Source organism: Oncorhynchus mykiss, chromosome 15, assembly GCF_057628025.1.
Source record: "Oncorhynchus mykiss isolate SJ-2025 chromosome 15, ASM5762802v1, whole genome shotgun sequence".
NCBI classification, from domain to species: Eukaryota; Metazoa; Chordata; class Actinopteri; order Salmoniformes; family Salmonidae; genus Oncorhynchus; species Oncorhynchus mykiss.
Genome location: NC_143036.1, coordinates 51,146,636 through 51,165,867, shown reverse-complemented (window position 1 = coordinate 51,165,867; position 19,232 = coordinate 51,146,636). Strand labels below are relative to the sequence as shown.

General features: G+C 44.2%; 1 protein-coding gene across 3 annotated transcripts in view; it reads left to right on the top strand.

The window, feature by feature from the left end:
• The window catches only part of LOC110490170 (copine-8), a 125,232-nt gene extending 109,796 nt beyond the window's left edge, over positions 1–15,436 (top strand). For all 3 annotated transcript variants that reach the window (XM_090200262.1, XM_090200261.1, XM_090200264.1), the window contains 6 exons: positions 14–195; positions 2,659–2,786; positions 4,288–4,390; positions 6,887–6,944; positions 7,109–7,182; positions 10,062–15,436. In XM_090200262.1, coding sequence (XP_090056388.1) covers positions 14–195; positions 2,659–2,786; positions 4,288–4,390; positions 6,887–6,944; positions 7,109–7,182; positions 10,062–10,250 — 734 coding nt within the window. In that variant the 3' untranslated portion in view covers positions 10,251–15,436. The remainder of the gene's footprint in view (positions 1–13; positions 196–2,658; positions 2,787–4,287; positions 4,391–6,886; positions 6,945–7,108; positions 7,183–10,061) is intronic.
• The last annotated feature ends 3,796 nt before the right edge of the window (positions 15,437–19,232 follow it).

Sequence of the window (19,232 nt, the reverse complement as noted above, 5' to 3'; positions counted from 1 at the left end):
ACCTGTTTCCCAGGCAACCCAACCCAGCCCACCTCCCTCCACTACATGAGTCCCTACCAGATGAATGCCTACGCCATGGCCATGAAGGCTGTAGGGGAGATCATCCAGGACTACGACAGTGATAAGATGTTCCCTGCTTTGGGCTTCGGAGCCAAGCTGCCCCCTGACGGACGGGTATCACATGAGTTCGCCCTGGTAAGTGACCTCTACCCTCTGAACCCTGGTAAGATGTTCCCTACTCTGGGCTTTGGAGCCAAGCTGCCCCTTGATGGATAAGTCTCACATGTGTTCACCGTGGTGAGTGATGTGGTTCAGAAAGGTTGGAACAAAACCTATGGATACTCCATCACCAGAGTTGTTCAGTCTTGGCTCAGTTGGTTAAATTGTTAAACCACATATACTTAATGTGTTCACCATGGTTACAGGCTTGTTTTGTTTACATTTGATCAGAGTCACTGTTTGTTCCAGTTAGCCCTGTGGCTGCAGATGCACCCAGAGAAGCATAAGTAATTAGACAAATGAAAGAGCAACAAAAAATGATGGCAAATGCCACATACAGTGGCTTGTGAAAGTATTCACCCCCTTGGCATTTTTTCTATTTTGTGGCCTGGAATTTAAATAAAAAAAAATGTTTGGGGGGGGGGATCATTTGATTTACACAACATGCCTACCACTTTGAAGATGCAAAATATGTTTTATTGTGAAAAACAAGAAATTATAAGAAAAAAAACAGAACTTGAGCATGCATAACTATTCACCCTCCCAAAGTCGATACTTTGTAGCAATTACAGCTGCAAGTCTCTTGGGGTATGTCTCTATAAGCTTGGCACATCTAGCCACTGGGATTTTTGCCCATTCTTCAAGGCAAAATTGCTCAAGCTCCTTCAAGTTGGATGGGTTCCGCTGGTATACAGCAATCTTTAAGTACCACTAACTTATACCACATATTCTCAATTGGATTGAGGTCTGGGCTTTGACTAAGCCATTCCAAGACATTTGAATGTTTCCCCTTAAACCACTCCAGTGTTGCTTTAGCAGTATGCTTAGGGTCATTGTCCTGCTGGAAGGTGAACCTCTGTCCCAGTCTCAAATCTCTGGAAGACGGAAACAGGTTTCCCTCAAGAATTTCCCAGTATTTAGCGCCATCCATCAATCCTTCAATTCTGACCAGTTTCCCAGACCCTGCTAATGGAAAAACATCCCCACAGCATGAGGCTGCCACTACCGTGTGTGGATGGTGTTCTCGGGGTGATGAGAGGTGTTTGGTTTGTGCCAGACATAGTGTTTTCCTTGATGGCCAAAAAGCTACATTTTTGTCTCATCTGACCAGAGTACATTCTTCCATATGTTTGGGTAGTCTCCCACATGCCTTTTGGCGAACACCAAACATGTTTGCTTATTTTTTCTTTAGGCAATGGCTTTTTTCTCGCCACCCTTCTGTAAAGCCCTGGTCTGTGGACTGTATGGCTTAAAGTGGTCCTATGGACAGATACTCCAATCTCTACTGTGGAGCTTTGCAGCTCCTTCAGGGTTATCTTTGGTCTCTTTGTTGCCACTTGATTAATGCCCTCCTTGCCTGGTTTGAGCGTTTTGGTGGTTGGCCCTCTCTTGGCAGGTTTGTTGTGGTGCCATATTCTTTCCATTTTTTAATAATGGATTTAATGGTGTTCAAAGTTTTTGATATTTTTTTATAACCCAACCCTGATCTGTACTTCTCCACAACTTTGTCCCTGACCTGTTTGGAGAGCTCCTTGGTCTTCATGGTGCTGCTTGCTTGGTGGTGCCCCTTGTTTAGTGGTGTTGCAGACTCTGGGGATTTTCAGAACAGGTATATATATATATATATACTGAGATCATGTGACACTTAGATTGCACACATGTGGACTTTATTTAACTAATTATGTGACTTCTGAAGGTAATTGGTTGCACCAGGTCTTATTTAGAGGATTCATAGCAAAGGGGATGAATATATATGCACGCACCACTTCTCTTTTTTTGGGGGGTTGAAATTTTTGAAACTAGTTATTTTTTTCATTTCTCTTCACAAATTTGGACTATTATGTACATTACATGAAATCCAAATAAAAATGTATTTAAATTACAGGTTGTAATGCAACAAAGTAGGAAAAAAACACCAAGGAGGATGAATACTTTTGCCAGGCACTGTAACTGGCGCTCCAGCAGGCTCAAACCCTCAACGTTTGAACGTCTCCTTAGTGGCTGTAGTGTGGAGGCTTAGGATGCCAAGTCCTGCCTGGCAGGCTAAAATACACCCACTGAGTTCTATGACCACCGAGGAGAACAGTAACTGTCCTTTATGCAAGGCAGAAACCATCGATCACAGACAGCCTTCCCTCCCCCTCTCTCTCCTTCCCACTTCAGCTCTGCAGAGTACTTTAAACAGTAGGATACCACTCAGACAGGAGGATGCCTCCAGCACGCTCAGCAGGGATTGCCCACATTTCTCTCACTGGGCCTAAAGTTGTATTGATGAAAGCTGTTTATTTATCCTCCTCTCCCTCCCTTTTTTCTAGTTATCCTCCTCCATTCTCTTGCTTTAACATCATTTTTCATTTTTTATTCTCTTTGCTTTCTTCTCCTGCTTGATGGAATTGATGAAAGATTTAACTACCCTCCTTCTCATTCTGTGTCTTCCAGAATGGCAACCCCCAAAACCCATACTGTGCAGGTATAGATGGAGTGATGGAGGCATATTACCAGAGCCTGAAGTCTGTCTGCCTCTACGGCCCAACCAACTTCTCCCCTGTCATCAACCACGTGGCCAGGTAAGGGGGCTATGAGGAACAAAGCTGGAATTAAACCAGCTTCGGGGTCACTTCAGGTTTTCGATTCATTTCAGTGAATTTGCGAAAGCAAATTGGAATTCAATGTATGAACTGAAAATGATATTACACACTTCTCCTTTCAGGAGTTTTTAGATTTACTTCCTGAACTGACTGAATACACAGAGCAGGCTGATAAAAACAGAGGCCGATACCTATAGGTCTTCCTTCATTGAATGTCAGATCACATTCCTACCGGTGCACACCTAAACCTCCCAGGCATGAGCGAGCCAGGAGTCCAGAGTAGATCAATACTAATTCAGGGGGCCTGAACTTGTGTATCGATCCACTGTCCTCTGTTCCAGTAAGAGCCATTCACAACGCAGGCTGTATGTTGAGATTGAGTCGTTTCCCTGAGAGCGAAAAGGACAACAGAGGAAGTCTGCAGACTAACAGTTCAGATGTGTCAACTTTTAAAAGTGAAAGTAGACGTTTCAGTACATAACTCAAGAGTATTATGCTGAGAATACGTTGGTGACAGTGTTTCCGGGCCACAAGATCAGACTAACGGAGACTTAACTGAGATTCTCCAACTCGTCAAAAAGTGTGACTGTGCTTCTCAGTGCATGCACAGCTCGCAGAGATAATTTCACAGTTAACAAGTGTGACTGTGTTGTAACATTCCACTGTAGAACTTGAGTCACACAGAAGCTGCTTCTGAGCTGTTAAATGAACGTGTTTTGTGACTTTTGCCACATTCGGTTCTTTAATTAACCTGTAAATGTGTTGTTTGTGTGAGTGAACAATGACTACACAGTCCTTCCCACACACACACACACACACACACACACACACAGAGAGTCCTTAAACCTTAATGAGTGTGCCTTGATGAAGTCAAGGTGCTGTCAGAAGGCTTGAGATTTACAGGTGTGTTTGTGCCTGTTTGTTGTTGCTCGGAAGCCAAGGTAGAGATGTTGAGTTGAGGGGTAACAACCCAGTGCAAAATGTGTGTGGCTCTCGGGAATCCAATCATTAGTGCCACCCCTCTCCTCCCTTCTCCTCACCCCTCCCCTTACTCCCAGGCACCGCTGTCATGCCAGCCTCCTTTCCGCTCACCTCCTCTGTTTCTCACCTGTGCCACTCGCCCCCGCGTTTTAATAATGACCGCTCCACTCCTTCTCTGCTGTGCCCTCACACTCCTCGCAGTTTAATAACCGTTCAGTTGGCTTCTCTGTCTCTGTGTCCGGCGCTGCGAGCACCAGAGGTTCTCTCTCCGCCCGCCTTACGTGTGTTTTGAGAAGCACAGGAAGCAGTCAGAGGCTAGGGCCCACGCTGTGTAAAAGTAGCTGCCAGAAATAATATCACTACCCAGCCAGTTCATGCCGGGTTTGAAAGGTTACATCTGTAGGAAATAAAGACCATGTTTAATGTAGGGTTGTATGGGTAATATAAACACTTGTTTGGCTCACCTATGTACTCTTGTGTTTATCTCTCCTGTGTGTAGGTATGCTGCGTCAGTGAAGGATGGCTCTCAGTATTTCATCCTCCTCATCATCACAGATGGAGTCATCTCAGACATGGCCCAGACCAAGGAGTCCATCGTCAACGTAAGATCAACAACTGCTAGGCAATGTTCCCACTTTGGCGGAGACCACATTCACGGACAATTTTCCAAATCAACAATCTGATTGAATCCCGGCCCTAGTCACTAGATGGCCAGTATGGACACACATCACTGTCTGTATTACCATAGTCAGGGGAGATTGGACAGGGGACTTGATTGGGGGTAGTGGGAACAGTAATGTAAGTATGTATGCATGTATGTATGTGAGAGGTAAAGGCTGGCTTGGGATCAGTTCCTAGGGAAACAAGTAAACAAGACATTCTGATAAACTCATCTATCATTCTACAACCCTGGGGTAATACATCAAACTAACTCATCACTCAGAAAGACGGAGAGAGCAGAGGCGGGATTATGGCACACACACACACACACACACACGTACACACAAACACACACACACGTACACACATATTAAAGTGTTGGGGGAGTGTGAGGTGAGGGACTTGTTTATTCTCTCATCCCCAAATTCAGAGAGGCCCTCAGGAAGATATTTTTTACATGTTTTTTTAATTCGATTTATTTAACTAGGCAAGACGGTTAAAAACAAATTCATATTTACAATGGCGGCCTACCCCGGCCAAACCCAGAGGGCACTGTGCACAGCCCTATGGGACTCCCGATCACAGCCGGATGTGATATAGTCTGGATTCGAACAAGGGACTTTAGTGACGCCTCTTGCACTGAGATGCAGTGCCTTAGGCTGCTGCGCCACTCGGGATACTACATCTCAGACACACTCCATGAATATTTACACATACAGTCATGGCAAATGTTTTGAGAATGACACAAATTAATTTCCACAAAGTTTGCTGCTTCAGTGTCTTTAGATATTTTTGTCAGATGTTACTATGGAATACTGAAGTATAATTACAAGTATTTCATAAGTGTCAAAGGCTTTTCTTGACAATTACATGAAGTTGATGCAGAGTCAATGTTTGCAGTGTTAATTAACCCTTCTTTTTCAAGACCTCTGTAATCCACCCTGGTATGCTGTCAATTAACTTCTGGGCCACATCCTGACTGATGGCAGCCCATTCTTACATAATCAATGCTTGGAGTTTGTCAGAATTTGTGGGTTTTTGTTTGTCCGCCTCTTGAGGATTGACCACAAGTTCTCAATGGGATTAAGGTCTGGGGAGTTTCCTGGCCATGGACCCAAAATATTGATGTTTTGTTCCCCGAGCCACTTAGTTATCACTTTTGCCTTATGGCAAGGTGCTCCATCATGCTGAAAAAGGCATTGTTCGTTACCAAACTGTTCCTGGATGGTTGGGAGAAGTTGCTCTCGGAGGATGTGTTTATTCATGGCTGTGTTCTTAGGCAAAATTGTGAGTGAGCCCACTCCCTTGGCTGAGAAGCAACCCCACACATGAATGGTCTCAGGATGCTTTACTGTTGGCATGACACAGGACTGATGGTAGCGCTCACTTTGTCTTCTCCGGACAAGCTTTTTTCCAGATGCCCCAAATAATCTGAAAGGGGATTCATCAGAGAAAATGACTTTACCCCAGTCCTCAGCAGTCCAATCCCTGTACCTTTTGAGGAATATCGGTCTGTCCCTGATGTTTTTCCTGGAGGGAAGTGGCTTCTTTGCTGCCCTTCTTGACACCAGGCCATTCTCAGTCTTCACCTCACCGTGCGTGCAGATGCACTCACACCTGCCTGCTGCCATTCCTGAGAAAGTGCTGTACTGGTGGTTCCCAGATCCCGCAGCTGAATCAACTTTAGGAGATGGTTCTGGCGCTTGCTGGACTTTCTTGGGCGCCCTGAAGCCTTCTTCACAACAATTGAACTGAACTTCTCCTTGAAGTTCTTGATGATCCGATAAATGGTTGATTTAAGTGCAATCTTACTGGCAGCAATATCCTTGCCTGTGAAGCCCTTTTTGTGCAAAGCAATGATGACGGCACGTGTTTCCTTGCAGGTAACCATGGTTGACAGATCAAGAACAATGATTCCAAGCACCACCCTCCTTTTGAAGCTTCCAGTCTGTTATTCAAACTCAATCAGCATGACAGAGTGATCTCCAGCCTTGTCCTCGTCATCACTGACATGATGTCAGCTTGTCCTTTTGTGGCAGGGCTGAAATACAGTGGAAAGGGTTTTTGGGGATCCAGTTAATTTGCATGGCAAAGAGGGACTTTGCAATTCATCTGATCACTCTTCATAACATTCTGGAGTATATGCAAATTGCCATCATACATACTGAGGCAGCAGACTTTGTGAAAATGTATATTTGTGTCACTTTTGGCCACGACTGTACACACACACACACACACACACACACACACACAGCTTGGGGTGAATCAACTTTGTTGTATAGGCTGTATAGGTGCTCAGTCAAAGTCACTCATAAAACATATTTCACAGACTGTCTGACAGAATCCTATGCATATGTATACTGTGTGACACTCAACTTTGTCACAGACATAATGAGGAGAATATGAGACTCAAATTTGTTTCCTCGTGTCCTATCCAGGCTTCGTGTCTTCCAATGTCGATTATCATCGTAGGGGTGGGACCAGCAGAATTTGATGGTAAGAAACACGCAAACGCACACAGATGCACAAATGTACGTATGTGCACACACACACACACACACACACACACACACACACACACACACACACACACACACACACACACATACACAGACACTCCACTGAGCAGATGATGACTACAGTATGATGTTTCTTCTCAGCGATGATTGAGTTGGACGGGGATGAAGTGAGGATCTCGTCGAAGGGAAGATATGCAGAGAGGGACATTGTTCAGGTACACCATGTTCCTTCTGTCTGTTCCACTGCTAGGCTGCAGGATACATTGAGTCAAATAGGTAGGGTTTTGGGAGCATTAGAATATGCCTCACAAACAAAAACAAGCTGTCTGCAACCATCGAGCTGCTATTGTACAAAGGACTTTATAAAATGCATTTGATTGATTGCATAGCACAGAACAGTCAGGGCCATGGACAGATGCTACAACATATTACTTATATGCACATAATGATGATAAATGAACTAGTAGTAGAATCTAGGAACTAGAAGTACTAGAAAACAACATATTGGGAGGGAAATCACAGGTGGGATTCAACTGAATCATCCATAAAACCAAAATGGACATTTACACAGATAGTAGTGCTCGTACATTAGAGTTTAACAGCATGTTAACATCTGTGTTTTGGCTCCTGGCCCTGGTTCCATTGGACAGACAGACATCTGGTCTGAGTTCAGATCATTCCCACCTGCTCTGCCCTCCCTCATCAGGCCAGATGGACAGAGAACCCACAGAGGCCCCAGGCCTAATCTCAGTTAACCCAGAAGTAAAATCTTGCATAATTTGGTTAGCTGCTTGATTAACTTTTGAGTTTATATGTGTTAGAAATTGAGAGTTCAGGGCCTCCCGAGGGCACAGTGGTCTAAGGCATTGCAGTGCTAGCTGTGCCACTAGAGGTCCTAGTTCGAGTCCAGGCTCTGTCACAGTCAGCCACAGCCGGGAGACCCATGGGGCGGCGCTCAATTGGCCCAGCGTCGTCCGGGTTAGGGGAGGGTTTGGCCGGCAGGGATGTTTTTGTCCTGTCGTGCACTAGCGTCTTCTGTTTTTGGCCGGGCGCAATGCACGCTGGCGCGGGTCGCCAGATATAGATGGTTTCCTCCAACACATTGGTGCGACTGGCTTCCAGGTTAAGCATGCAGTGTGTTAAGAAGCAGTGCGGCTTGGCAGGGTCGCGTTTCAGAGGACGCCGGCTCTCGACCTTCGCCTCTCCCGAGTCCATATGGGAGTTGCAGCGATGGGACAAGACTGAAACTACCAAATGGATAACATGAAAATTGGGGAGACAAATGGGGTAAAAACATTATTTGAATGAACATAAGATTCAACAACTGAGACATAAACTGAACAAGTTCCACAGACATGTGACTAACAGAAATGGAATAATGTGTCCTTGAACAAAAGGTGGGTCAAAATCAAAGGTCAGTATCAGGTGTGGCCACCAGCTGCATTAAGTACGGCAGTGAATCTCCTCCTCATGGACTTCACCAGATTTGACAGTTCTTGCTATGAGATGTTACCCCACTCTTCCACCAAGGCACCTGCAAGTTCCCGGACATTTCTGGGGGCAATGCCCTAGCCCTCACCCTCCGATCCAACAGGTCCCAGACGTGCTCAATGGAATTGAGATCCGGGCTCTTCGCTGGCCATGGCAGAACACTGACAATCCTGTCTTGCAGAAAATCACAGAACAAGCAGTATGGCTGGTGGCATTGTCATGCTGGAGGGTCATGTCAGGATGAGCCTGCAGGAAGGGTACCACATGAGGGAGGAGGATGTGTTCCCTGTAACGCACAGCCTTGAGATTGCCTGCAATGATGACAAGCTCAGTCCGATGATGCTGTGACACACCGTCCCAGACCATGACGGACCCACCTCCAAAATCGATCCCACTCCAGAGTACAGGCCTTGTTGTTACGCTCATTCCTTCAGTGATAAACGAGAATCCAACCATCACCCCTGGAGAGACAAAACTGTGACTTGTCAGTGAAGAGCACTTTTTGCCATTCCTGTCTGGTCCAGTGACGGTGGGTTTGTGCCCATAGCCAACATTGTTGCCGGTGATGTCTGGTGAGGACCTGCCTTAAAACAGGCCTACAAGCCCTCAGTCCAGCCTCTCTCAGCCTATTGCGGACAATCTGAGCACTGATGGAGGGATTGCGCATTCCTGCTGTAACTCGGGCAGTTGTTGTTGCCATCCTGTACCTGTCCCTTAGGTGTGATGTTCATCAATTGTTTATGGTTCATTGAACAAGCATGGGAAACGGTGTTTAAACACTTTACAATTAAGGTCTGTGAAGTTATTTGAATTTTTACAAATTAACTTTGAAAGACAGGGTCCTCAACTTTTTTGTTGAGTTTATATAAAAATAGAGATTTCTGGCAAAATCGAAGTCTCCACCCTCGCAAAAGGAAACTCTCAGCCAAAGCCCCTGTTCATATTTATATATATATATATATATATATATATATATATATATATATATATATATATATATATATATATGCACGCACGCACACACACTAGGAGGTCCGTTCTGCTCTTCCTAGCTCACTCACTCATCACTATCTGTCAGTCTGGACAGTTAGCTGTCTCTACACACATGCAGAGAAAGGCAGGACCCCTATGAAAGACAGTTCTGGGATAAAACTGGCCCTGCCCCCATCCTCATTAGATCAGATATGAAAGAGACTGAGCGCTCGCTAGCAATGCACTGTACATCGAAAGACTTTGATAGCTGATTGGCTAGTACAATTTCACCTCGCTCTGAACTCGCCTCGCTCTGAACTCACCTCGCTCTGAACTGTTATGAATAAATTCATGCTTTACTTTTTGTACTGTGGGTCCAAAAAGTCTCAACTTAAGTTTTCAAAGATCTTTGGAAGTGTTATTTACACATAATGGCCTAACACCTACTATATATTGCCTATACTTTTTATTTTAGTTCATATTTAGTATATATTATAGTATATTTCTCCAACCCCATTTCTTCTCTCTGCCTGTTTTCCAGTAAGGATTCAACGTTTAGTAGCTAAACACCTGTATATTGACTAGACTATAACTAATTCCAGCCCTGTTTTGTCTTTCTCTTGTCTTACAGTTTGTCCCATTCAGAGACTACACCGACCGGACAGGGAACCACATCCTGAGTATGGCCCGTCTAGCCAAGGATGTCCTGGCTGAGATCCCTGACCAGTTCCTCTCCTACATGAGGATCAGAGGCATCAAGCCCTCGCCCGCACCCCCTCCGTACACCCCCCCAGGACACCCCTTGCAGACGCAGATCTGAAGGGTGCGGAGATGCCCCCTGGTCCTGAACAAAACCTCTTCAAATATGTATTTGTCTCTCTCCTCTCTGCATCACTTGCTCAGTGATAGGAGAGGCCTTCTTGGCTTTCTCGCTCTCTCTCTCATTGCACTAATGGAGGCTGACTGACTGGCAGGGTTCTATAAGTTTTTACTTAGCGGTTCTAAAGGGTTCTACTTTGGAACGGGCGGATGGAGTCAACAGGGGCATGTTTACTTTCATTGTCAAACGTTCCTCTGTCTGGACTTCGTGTATATCGGCCAATGGAGACACTCTCTGGGACACACCCGGGAAGATGGACAGAGTCTGGTCTTTCCAACTCACCTGGCAAGGAATGAAGGATTTAAGGAAAGAATGAAAGGAAGAAGGAAGGATGACAGGAGGATAGGAAGGAAGTTCCTGGGGACTGGCCTTTTTCAGGAGCAGAGTGGTGAAAGGGTTCTATAGTCTGGATGTGGTATCACTTGACTGATGTAAATAACTGGAAATATATTTCTATATCTCTCTACTCTGTCTCTCTATTCTTCCAACTCTCACTCAATGTTTACAGTACATGTTAATGATAATGATTTTTACCATTGGACGTTTGTATAATGTACAGTACCAGTCAAAAGTTTGGACACATCTACTCATTCAAGGGTTTTTCTTTATTTTGACTATTTTCTACATTGTAGAATAATAGTGAAGATGTCAAAACAATGAAATACACATATGGAATCATGTAGTAACCAAAAAAGTTTAAACAAATCAAAATATATTTGAGATTCTTCAAAGTAGCCAACCTTTTCCTTGATGGCAGCTTTGCACACTCTTGGCATTCACTCAACTAGCTTCATTTGTTGGCTGCTTTTCCTTCACTCTGCGGTCCAACTCATCCCAAACCATCTCAATTGTGTTGAGGCTGGGTGATTGTGGAGGCCAGGTCATCTGATGCAGCACTCCATCACTCTCCTTCTTGGTCAAATAGCCGTCGGTGTGTTGGGTCATTGTCCCGTTGAAAAACAAATGATAGTCCCACTAAGCGCAAACCAGATGGGATGGAGTATTGCTGCAGAATGCTGTGGTAGCCATGCTGGTTAAGTGTGCCTTGAATTCCAAACAAATCACTGACAGTGTCACCAGTAAAGCACCATCACAGCATATCCTCCACGCTTCACGGTGGGAACCACACATGCGGAGGTCCTCCATTCACCTACTCTGCGTCTCGCAAAGACACAGCGGTTGGAACTAAAAATCTCCCATTTGGACTCATCAGACCAAAGGACAGATTTCCACGGGTCTAATGTCCATTGCTCATGTTTCTTGGCTCAAGCAAGTCTTCTTATTATTGGTGTCCTTTAGGAATGGTTTCTTTGCAGCAATTCAACCATGAAGGCCTGATTCATGCAGTGTCCTCTGAACAGTTGATGTGTCTGTTACTTGAACTCTGTGAATCATTTACTTAGGATGCAATATCTGAGGCTGGCAACTAATGAACTTATCTGGGTCTTCCTTTCCTGTGGCGGTCCTCATGAGAGCCAGTTTCATCATGGCGCTTGATGGTTTTTGTGACTGCATTTGAAGAAACTTTCAAAGTTCTTGAAATGTTCCGTATTGACTGACCTTAATTTCTTAAAGTAATGATGGACTGTGGTTTCTCTTTGCTTATTTGAGCTGGGCTTGGTGTTTCACCCAATAGGGCTACCACACCTACCTTGTAACAACACAACTGATTGGCTCAAGTGCATTAAGATGGAAAGAAATTCCACAAATTAACAAGGCACACCTGTTAATTGAAATGCATTCCAGGTGACTACCTCATGAAGCTGGTTGAGAGAATGCCAAGAGTGAGCAAAGCTGTCATCAAGGCAAAGGGTGGCTACTTTGAAGAATCTCAAATATAAAATATATTGTGGCAATTTGTTTAACATTTTTTTGGTTACTACATGATTCCATGTGTTATGTCATAGTTTTGATGTCTTCACTATTATTCTACAATTTAGAAAATAGTAAAAATAAAGGAAAACCCTTGAACGAGTAGGTGTGTCCAAACTTTTGACTGATACTGTACATACTTCTTTCAGTTTGGAACTTCAATCAATATTCTCTCTCTTTATCTCTCAGCGGGTTGTCTTTGCCAGGGGAGTCAGGTTGAGCTTGCAACAGTGCAGGTCCAAGTAGCCACTGTACTATACAATGTTGTCCCTTTGCATGAGTGTAGCGTCAGAGCATGCATTGTGGTCCTACACTTCCCTGCCTGTCACTGCTCTCAGGCTTTGGGGTTAAATGTTTGTAGTTGAAGCGCATTCTGCTCCTTTCTAAACTGCCTTGGCGATAGGGTGCCCATGCCAGCCACGCTGCGAGTGCCCACGGGTTTTCTCACTGTGCCGAGAACAACAGTGACTCAACCAACATCATATTCTCTTCCAAATCCATTTAAATAACAACAGATGCTCTCAGATCCAGTTTGAGACAACAGCAGAAGCCCAGTAGTCAAAAACAGTTACAAAAATGTTTTCCTTCTGTTCGGTTCTTGTTCTTTTGTATTATTATTATTATTATTATTATTATTATTATTATTATTATTACATTTGTCATTTAGACTTACAGGAGCAGTTCGGGTTAAGTGCCTTGCTCAAGGGCACTTGGGCAGATTTTTTTCTTCTCAACTAGTCGGCTCGGGAATTCGAACCAGCGACCTTTCAATTACTGACCCCAACACTCTTAACCACTTGGTTATTGCCTTGGAAGTTGATATTCTTAAGTAGATTGTTTTAAGTTGCCTTGTTAAGGTAACTTTATTGTTTTGAGTTGTGCCAATCATTATGTCATTTTATTTGTTATAGTGTTAAGCCCCGAGTGTGTTGGCCGTAGATGATGGTGTCTGGCGGTTGTCATGACAACTTGTTCTTCCTAAATGTAATTCTCATCCAATAATCCCAATTAACAATGCCCACTGAGGGCTAGGAGTTTTACCTCACAGAGGAAAAACTCCTGGCCCGTAGCCATTATACCCAGTCAACCCACTCTTACTTCTTACAGCCGGGGTATCCTCTTCAATCTGCTGTCTTAATGGGCTTGGAGTTTATATCAACTGCCTTTTTAATTATTAATAATATTAATCATTATTATCATAATATAGCTATTAGCTACTGCTTGTATGGAGGTGGTGTGTAATTGATAACTTGATTGGTTACATGTCAATATCCCTTATCAAACTAACAGACATTCCAACACTACATCTATGTATTTTCATGTGTGTGCCACTGTCGGTCTGTTGCCATATCATTACTGATAGACCGATGCCCTTTGCCACAATTCAACCACATAACAACTCCTCTCTTTTCTGTGTCATTCCTCCTCTTGTTTCACTGCAGCTCAGTGGACGCAGCCTTACAGATTACAATCGACTGTGTTTTAATGCTTTAAATAGGATCAACTCCAAGCCAATAATATTTGGCATAGCAGTAAGAGGGGGGTGAGAGAGGGGGATACAGCCCAGTGGGTTATGTCATTGGAGGGTCGTTCCATGTCATTTCGTTGTTCTATGTCAATGTTAAAGGGATAGTTTGCCCAAGTTACAAAATTACATATTGGATTCCTGAAAGCAGTTTATGGACAAAAGTACGACAGCAAACCATTCTTTGGTTTTGTTTACTTGGCCACTGTTTTTTGAATTCTAACTTTTTAGCATTTGTCACACAATCCAATGCAAGTCAATGGTACCTATATTAGCATTTTCATTGCTTCATATGCAAATCCTCTCAAGTAAAATACTTGATTTTAACATGAAGTGTGAAAATGCCACTATGTGTCCTCTTTCTGGTGTCTTTTTGAGGTGGAACGACCCGGGTCAGAGGTAGACAACCAGGTCAACCCGCTGATTTAGTCAGAGGAGTACAGGCATTTAGTGCTACATGCCTGAGTCGACACAGTGCCACACCTATACAGGGAGATGTTGGCTAGCCTAGAGGGAGAATAAACTCACACGGTATATTCAACATGGCAGTCTGCCGTTTTAACCCACGTACTTTACACAACATATATTTGATGAGAAACTCTGCCTTGTTTTAAAACAGTTTGTGTCTACTGTGTCTTCAAAAAAGATGTCTTTCCAACCTTTCTTGTCTCTCTCACAACTTTCAGTAATGTCTTCTTTCATCGTGTTTTTCTCACACATTTGAAAGCCTTCCATAATTGCCTCCTCTGCATCTGTAGTTGTGGCTTGTCTTGAGTCTTTGTATCATAAGAAACCTTAGCGAAATCCATATAGTGCAGCCAAATCCATATGAGGCACCGGATGGCTCGTCAAAAGAAATGCACTATGTGGGGAATAGCTAGTGTGTTATTTGAAACCCAGCTTGTCTGTGCTGCAGTCTTCCACTGGGCTTGTAGCAGAGCAGGAGGTATCATTAGGATTTTGGGTCACAGTCTAGAGCTAGTTATAGGCTCCCATTAACCACCCACAGGCTGACAGTGTGGACACACACACACACACACACACACACACACACACACACGTGTGCCCGTGCATACACACACACACGACCACGCAGACACACATACAGCTGAGATCATGTTCACCATCAAGGACTACTGACGTTGTTATTTTTTGCGCTTTCTCTTTTTACACTACTGTGGAAAGGATCATTCTTTTCTTTCACTGCTTTGCTAGTGCCACAACACTTGCCATCTGCTTGCCAAGCCGTGTGTGTGTGTGTGTGTGTGCGTGTGTGTGTGTGTGTACGTGTGTGCGCGTGCCGCCAGAGTTTTTAATAGAGCATGTGAGTTCACACACGTGATCTTTGTTTACTAAAGATATCCAAGATATCCGTGCACTATGTTTGCATGTACAGTTTTACATGAGATGCACCAGTTCTTTTGTTGTAATTGAGTGTTTTGGAAAAAGAAAATCTATGAAAATAACTATACAAAATGGCCTTAAAAAAATTCACTGATTTCTTGGAATTTGTGCGATGCCTTCAGATATTGACTTGTTCTCTCTTTTTGTGTCCATGTACAATGTTTTCTTTGCATAACTTCATTTATGGGGAAAACAAGTTTAGGACTCCGTGGTCAATCAGATGAAAGCCTGACTGAAGTTCTGATTGTCTGGGAATCCATATTATAGATGACTATTTCTGAATCAAACTACTGATTTTTAAATAAAGATTCTTACTTAACACTAACTTTCTGCTGAAGTGATTTTTCTTTGCATTACTTTCTCAACATTTTTACAGAAAAGGAGAGGAGAGTTCTCAAAGATCACTCCAGCCTTCCTCTTCTCCTCCTGGCTTCCAACAGTCTCATTCTCAACCCATTAGGGGTAGTGTCTGTTTTGTGTGTTGGTTTGACGTTCTAATTGCAGAAGGAGAATATAGCCTGTTGACCACCTGGCAAGTAATTATTACACTTGGCAGAGGATTTGGGAGGCTGAGGTCCTGAACAGGGACAAAGGATCATAGAGAGTTTGGACGCATAGAATTAACCCCTAGCATCCTCATAACACTCTAAATAATCTTGTTCATCCTTATAGTGCACGAAGGAACATGACCGAATGCAACTTCCTGGTCCATGAACTTTGTTAATTAAATGTCAATTTCTGTACCATAAGCCACCTCCAATGTCGTTTTAGGTAATTTGGCAGTATGTCCAGCTGGCCTCACAACCGCAGACCATGTGTAACCACGCCAGCCCAGGACCTCCACATCTGGCTTCTTCACCTGTGGCATCGGCTGAGACCAGCCAACCGGACAGCTGATGAAACAGTGCGTTTCCACAACTGAAGAATATCTGCACAAACTGTCAGAAATCGTCTCGGGGAAGCTCATCTGCGTGCTCGTTGTCCTTACCAGGGTCTTGACCTGACTGAAGTTGGTAAATGCTCACCTTTGATTGCCACTGGCACACTGGAGAAGTGTGCTCTTCACGGAACGTGGTGGCAGTTTCGGTTATGGGAAGGCATAAGCTACGGACAACAAACATAATTGCATTTTATCAATGGCAATTTGAATGCACCGTGAGATACCGTGACGAGATCCTGAGGCCCGTTGTCGTGCAATTCATCCGCCGCCATCACCTCATGTTTCAGCTTGAAAATGCACAGCCCCATGCTGCAAGGATATGTACACAATTCCTGGAATATGAAAATGGCCTGCATACCCACCATACATGTCACCCATTGAGCATGTTCGGAATGCTCTGGATCGACATGTATGACAAAGTGTAGCCTAGTGGTTAGAGTGTTGGACTAGTAACCGGAAGGTTGCAAGTTCAAACCCCCGAGCTGACAAGGTAGAGCTCGTTATAGGCTCCCATTAACCACCCACAGGCTACTGACACAGTGTGGTCTACAAATCTGTCGTTCTGCCCCTGAACAGGCAGTTAACCCACTGTTCCTAGGCCGTCATTGAAAATAAGAATTTGTTCTTAACTGACTTGCCTAGTGAAATAAAGGTTTAAAAAAAAAATGTATTGAAGAGGAGTGGGACAACATTCCACCGGCCACAATCAACAACCTGATCAACTCTGTGCGAAGGAAATGTGTTGCGCTGCATGAGGCAAGGGTGGTCACACCAGATACTGACTGGTTTTCTGATCCACGCAACAATCCACGCATCGTACAGATCTGTAAATCCAGTCATGTGAAATCCATAGATTAGGGCCTAATTGATTTCAATTGACTGATTTCCTTATTTGAATTGTAACTGAAATTCGCATCTCCAAAAAGTTTTGTGACACTCTAAAGTCCATGGAGAACAAGAGCACCTCCTTCTCAACGGCTGGCCATGCCTTCCTCCTGGCTACTCCAACCCCGGCCAACAGCTCCGCCTCCCAGCAACTACTCGCCCAAGCCTCCCCAGCTTCTCCTTCACCCAAATCCAGACAGCAGATGTTCTGAAAGAGCTGCAAAACCTGGACCCGTACAAATCAGCTGGGCTAGACAATCTGGACCCTCTCTTTCTAAAACTATCTGCCGCCATTGTTGCAACCCCTATTACCAGCCTGTTCAACCTCTCTTTTGTATTGTCCGAGATCCCTAAAGATTGGAAAGCTGCCGCGGTCATCCACCTCTTCAAAGGGGGGGACACCCTAGACCCAAACTGTTACAGACCTATATCCATCCTGCCCTGCCTATCTAAAGTCTTCGAAAGCCAAGTTAATAAACAGATCACTGACCATTTCGAATATCACCGTATCTTCTACGCTGTGTAATCCGGCTTCCGAGCCGGTCACGGGTGCACCTCAGCCACACTCAAGGTACTAAACGATATCATAACCGCCATCGATAAAAGACAGTACTGTGCAGCCGTCTTCATCGACCTGGCCAAGGCTTTCGACTCTGTCAATCACCGTATTCTTATCGGCAGACTCAATAGCCTTGGTTTTTCTAATGACTGCCTCGCCTGGTTCACCAACTACTTTGCAGACAGAGTTCAGTGTGTCAAATCGGAGGGCATGTTGTCCGGACCTCTGACAGTCTCTATGAGGGTACCACAGGGTTCAATTCTCGGGCTGACTCTTTTCTCTGTATATATCAATGATGTCGCTCTTGCTGCGGGCGATTCCCTGATCCACCTCTACGCAGACGCCACCATTCTGTATACTTCTGGACCTTCCTTCTGGCCCTTCCTTGGACACTGCGTTAACTCCTCCAAACGAGCTTCAATGCCATACAACACTCCTTCGGTGGCCTCCAACTGCATTTAAACACTAGTAAAACCAAATGCATGCTTTTCAACTGTTCGATGCCCGCACCCACCCGCCCGACTAGCATCACCACCCTGGATGGTTCCGACCTAGAATATGTGGACAACTATAAATACCTAGGGGGTCTGGCTAGACTAAACTCTCCTTCCAGACTCACATTAAACATCTCCAATCCAAAATCAAATCTAGAATTTGCTTTCTATTTCGCAAACAAAGCCGCCTCCTTCACTCACGCCTCCAAACTTACCATCGTAAAACTGACTATCCTACCGATCCTCGACTTCGGCGATGTCATCTACAAAGTAGCTTCCAACACTACTCAGCAAACTGGATGCAGTCTATCACAGTGCCATCCGATTTGTTACCAAATCACCTTATACCACACACCACTGCGACCTGTATGCTCTAGTCGGCTGGCCCTCGCTACATATTCGTCGCCAGACCCACTGGCTCCAGGTCATCTAAGTCTATGCTAGGTAAAGCTCCGCCTTATCTCAGCTCACTGGTCACGATAACAACACCCATCCGTAGCACACGTTCCAGCAGGTATATATCACTTATCATCTCCAAAGCCAACACCTACTTTGGCTGCCTTTCCTTCCAGTTCTCTGCTGCCAGTGACTGGAACGAATTGCAAAAATCGCTGAAGTTGGAGACTTATTTCCCTCACCAACTTTAAACATCAACTATCTGAGCAGCTAAACGATCGCTGCAGCTGTACATAGTCCATCTGTAAATAGCCCACCCAATTTACCTACCTCATCCCCATACTGTTTTTATTTATTTACTTTTCTGCTCTTTTGCACACCAGTATCTCTACTTGCACATCATCATCTGCTCATTTATCACTCCAGTGTTAATCTGCTAAATTGTAATTGTTTGCTCCTATGGCCTATTTATTGCCTACCTCCTCATGCCTTTTGCACACCTTATATAGACTTTCTTTTTTTCTACTGTGTCATTGACTTGTTTATTGTGTTACTGGCTTGTTTATTGTTTACTCCATGTGTAACTCTGTGTTGTCTGTGTCACACTGCTTTGCTTTATCTTGGCCAGGTATCAGTTGCAAATGAGAACTTGTTCTCAACTTAGCCTACCTGGTTAAATAAAGGTGAAAAAAAAATGTACTCAGTATTTTTGTTCAGTGTTTGAGATGAGCTATTTGCATACTTTGATGCGCCCATACTCCTACTCATGTGACCTTTGAATTTGTGGTGGGTTATATCACTGGCTAGATCAGTGGTCACCAACCTTCGAGATCAGTTTCTGAGTCAA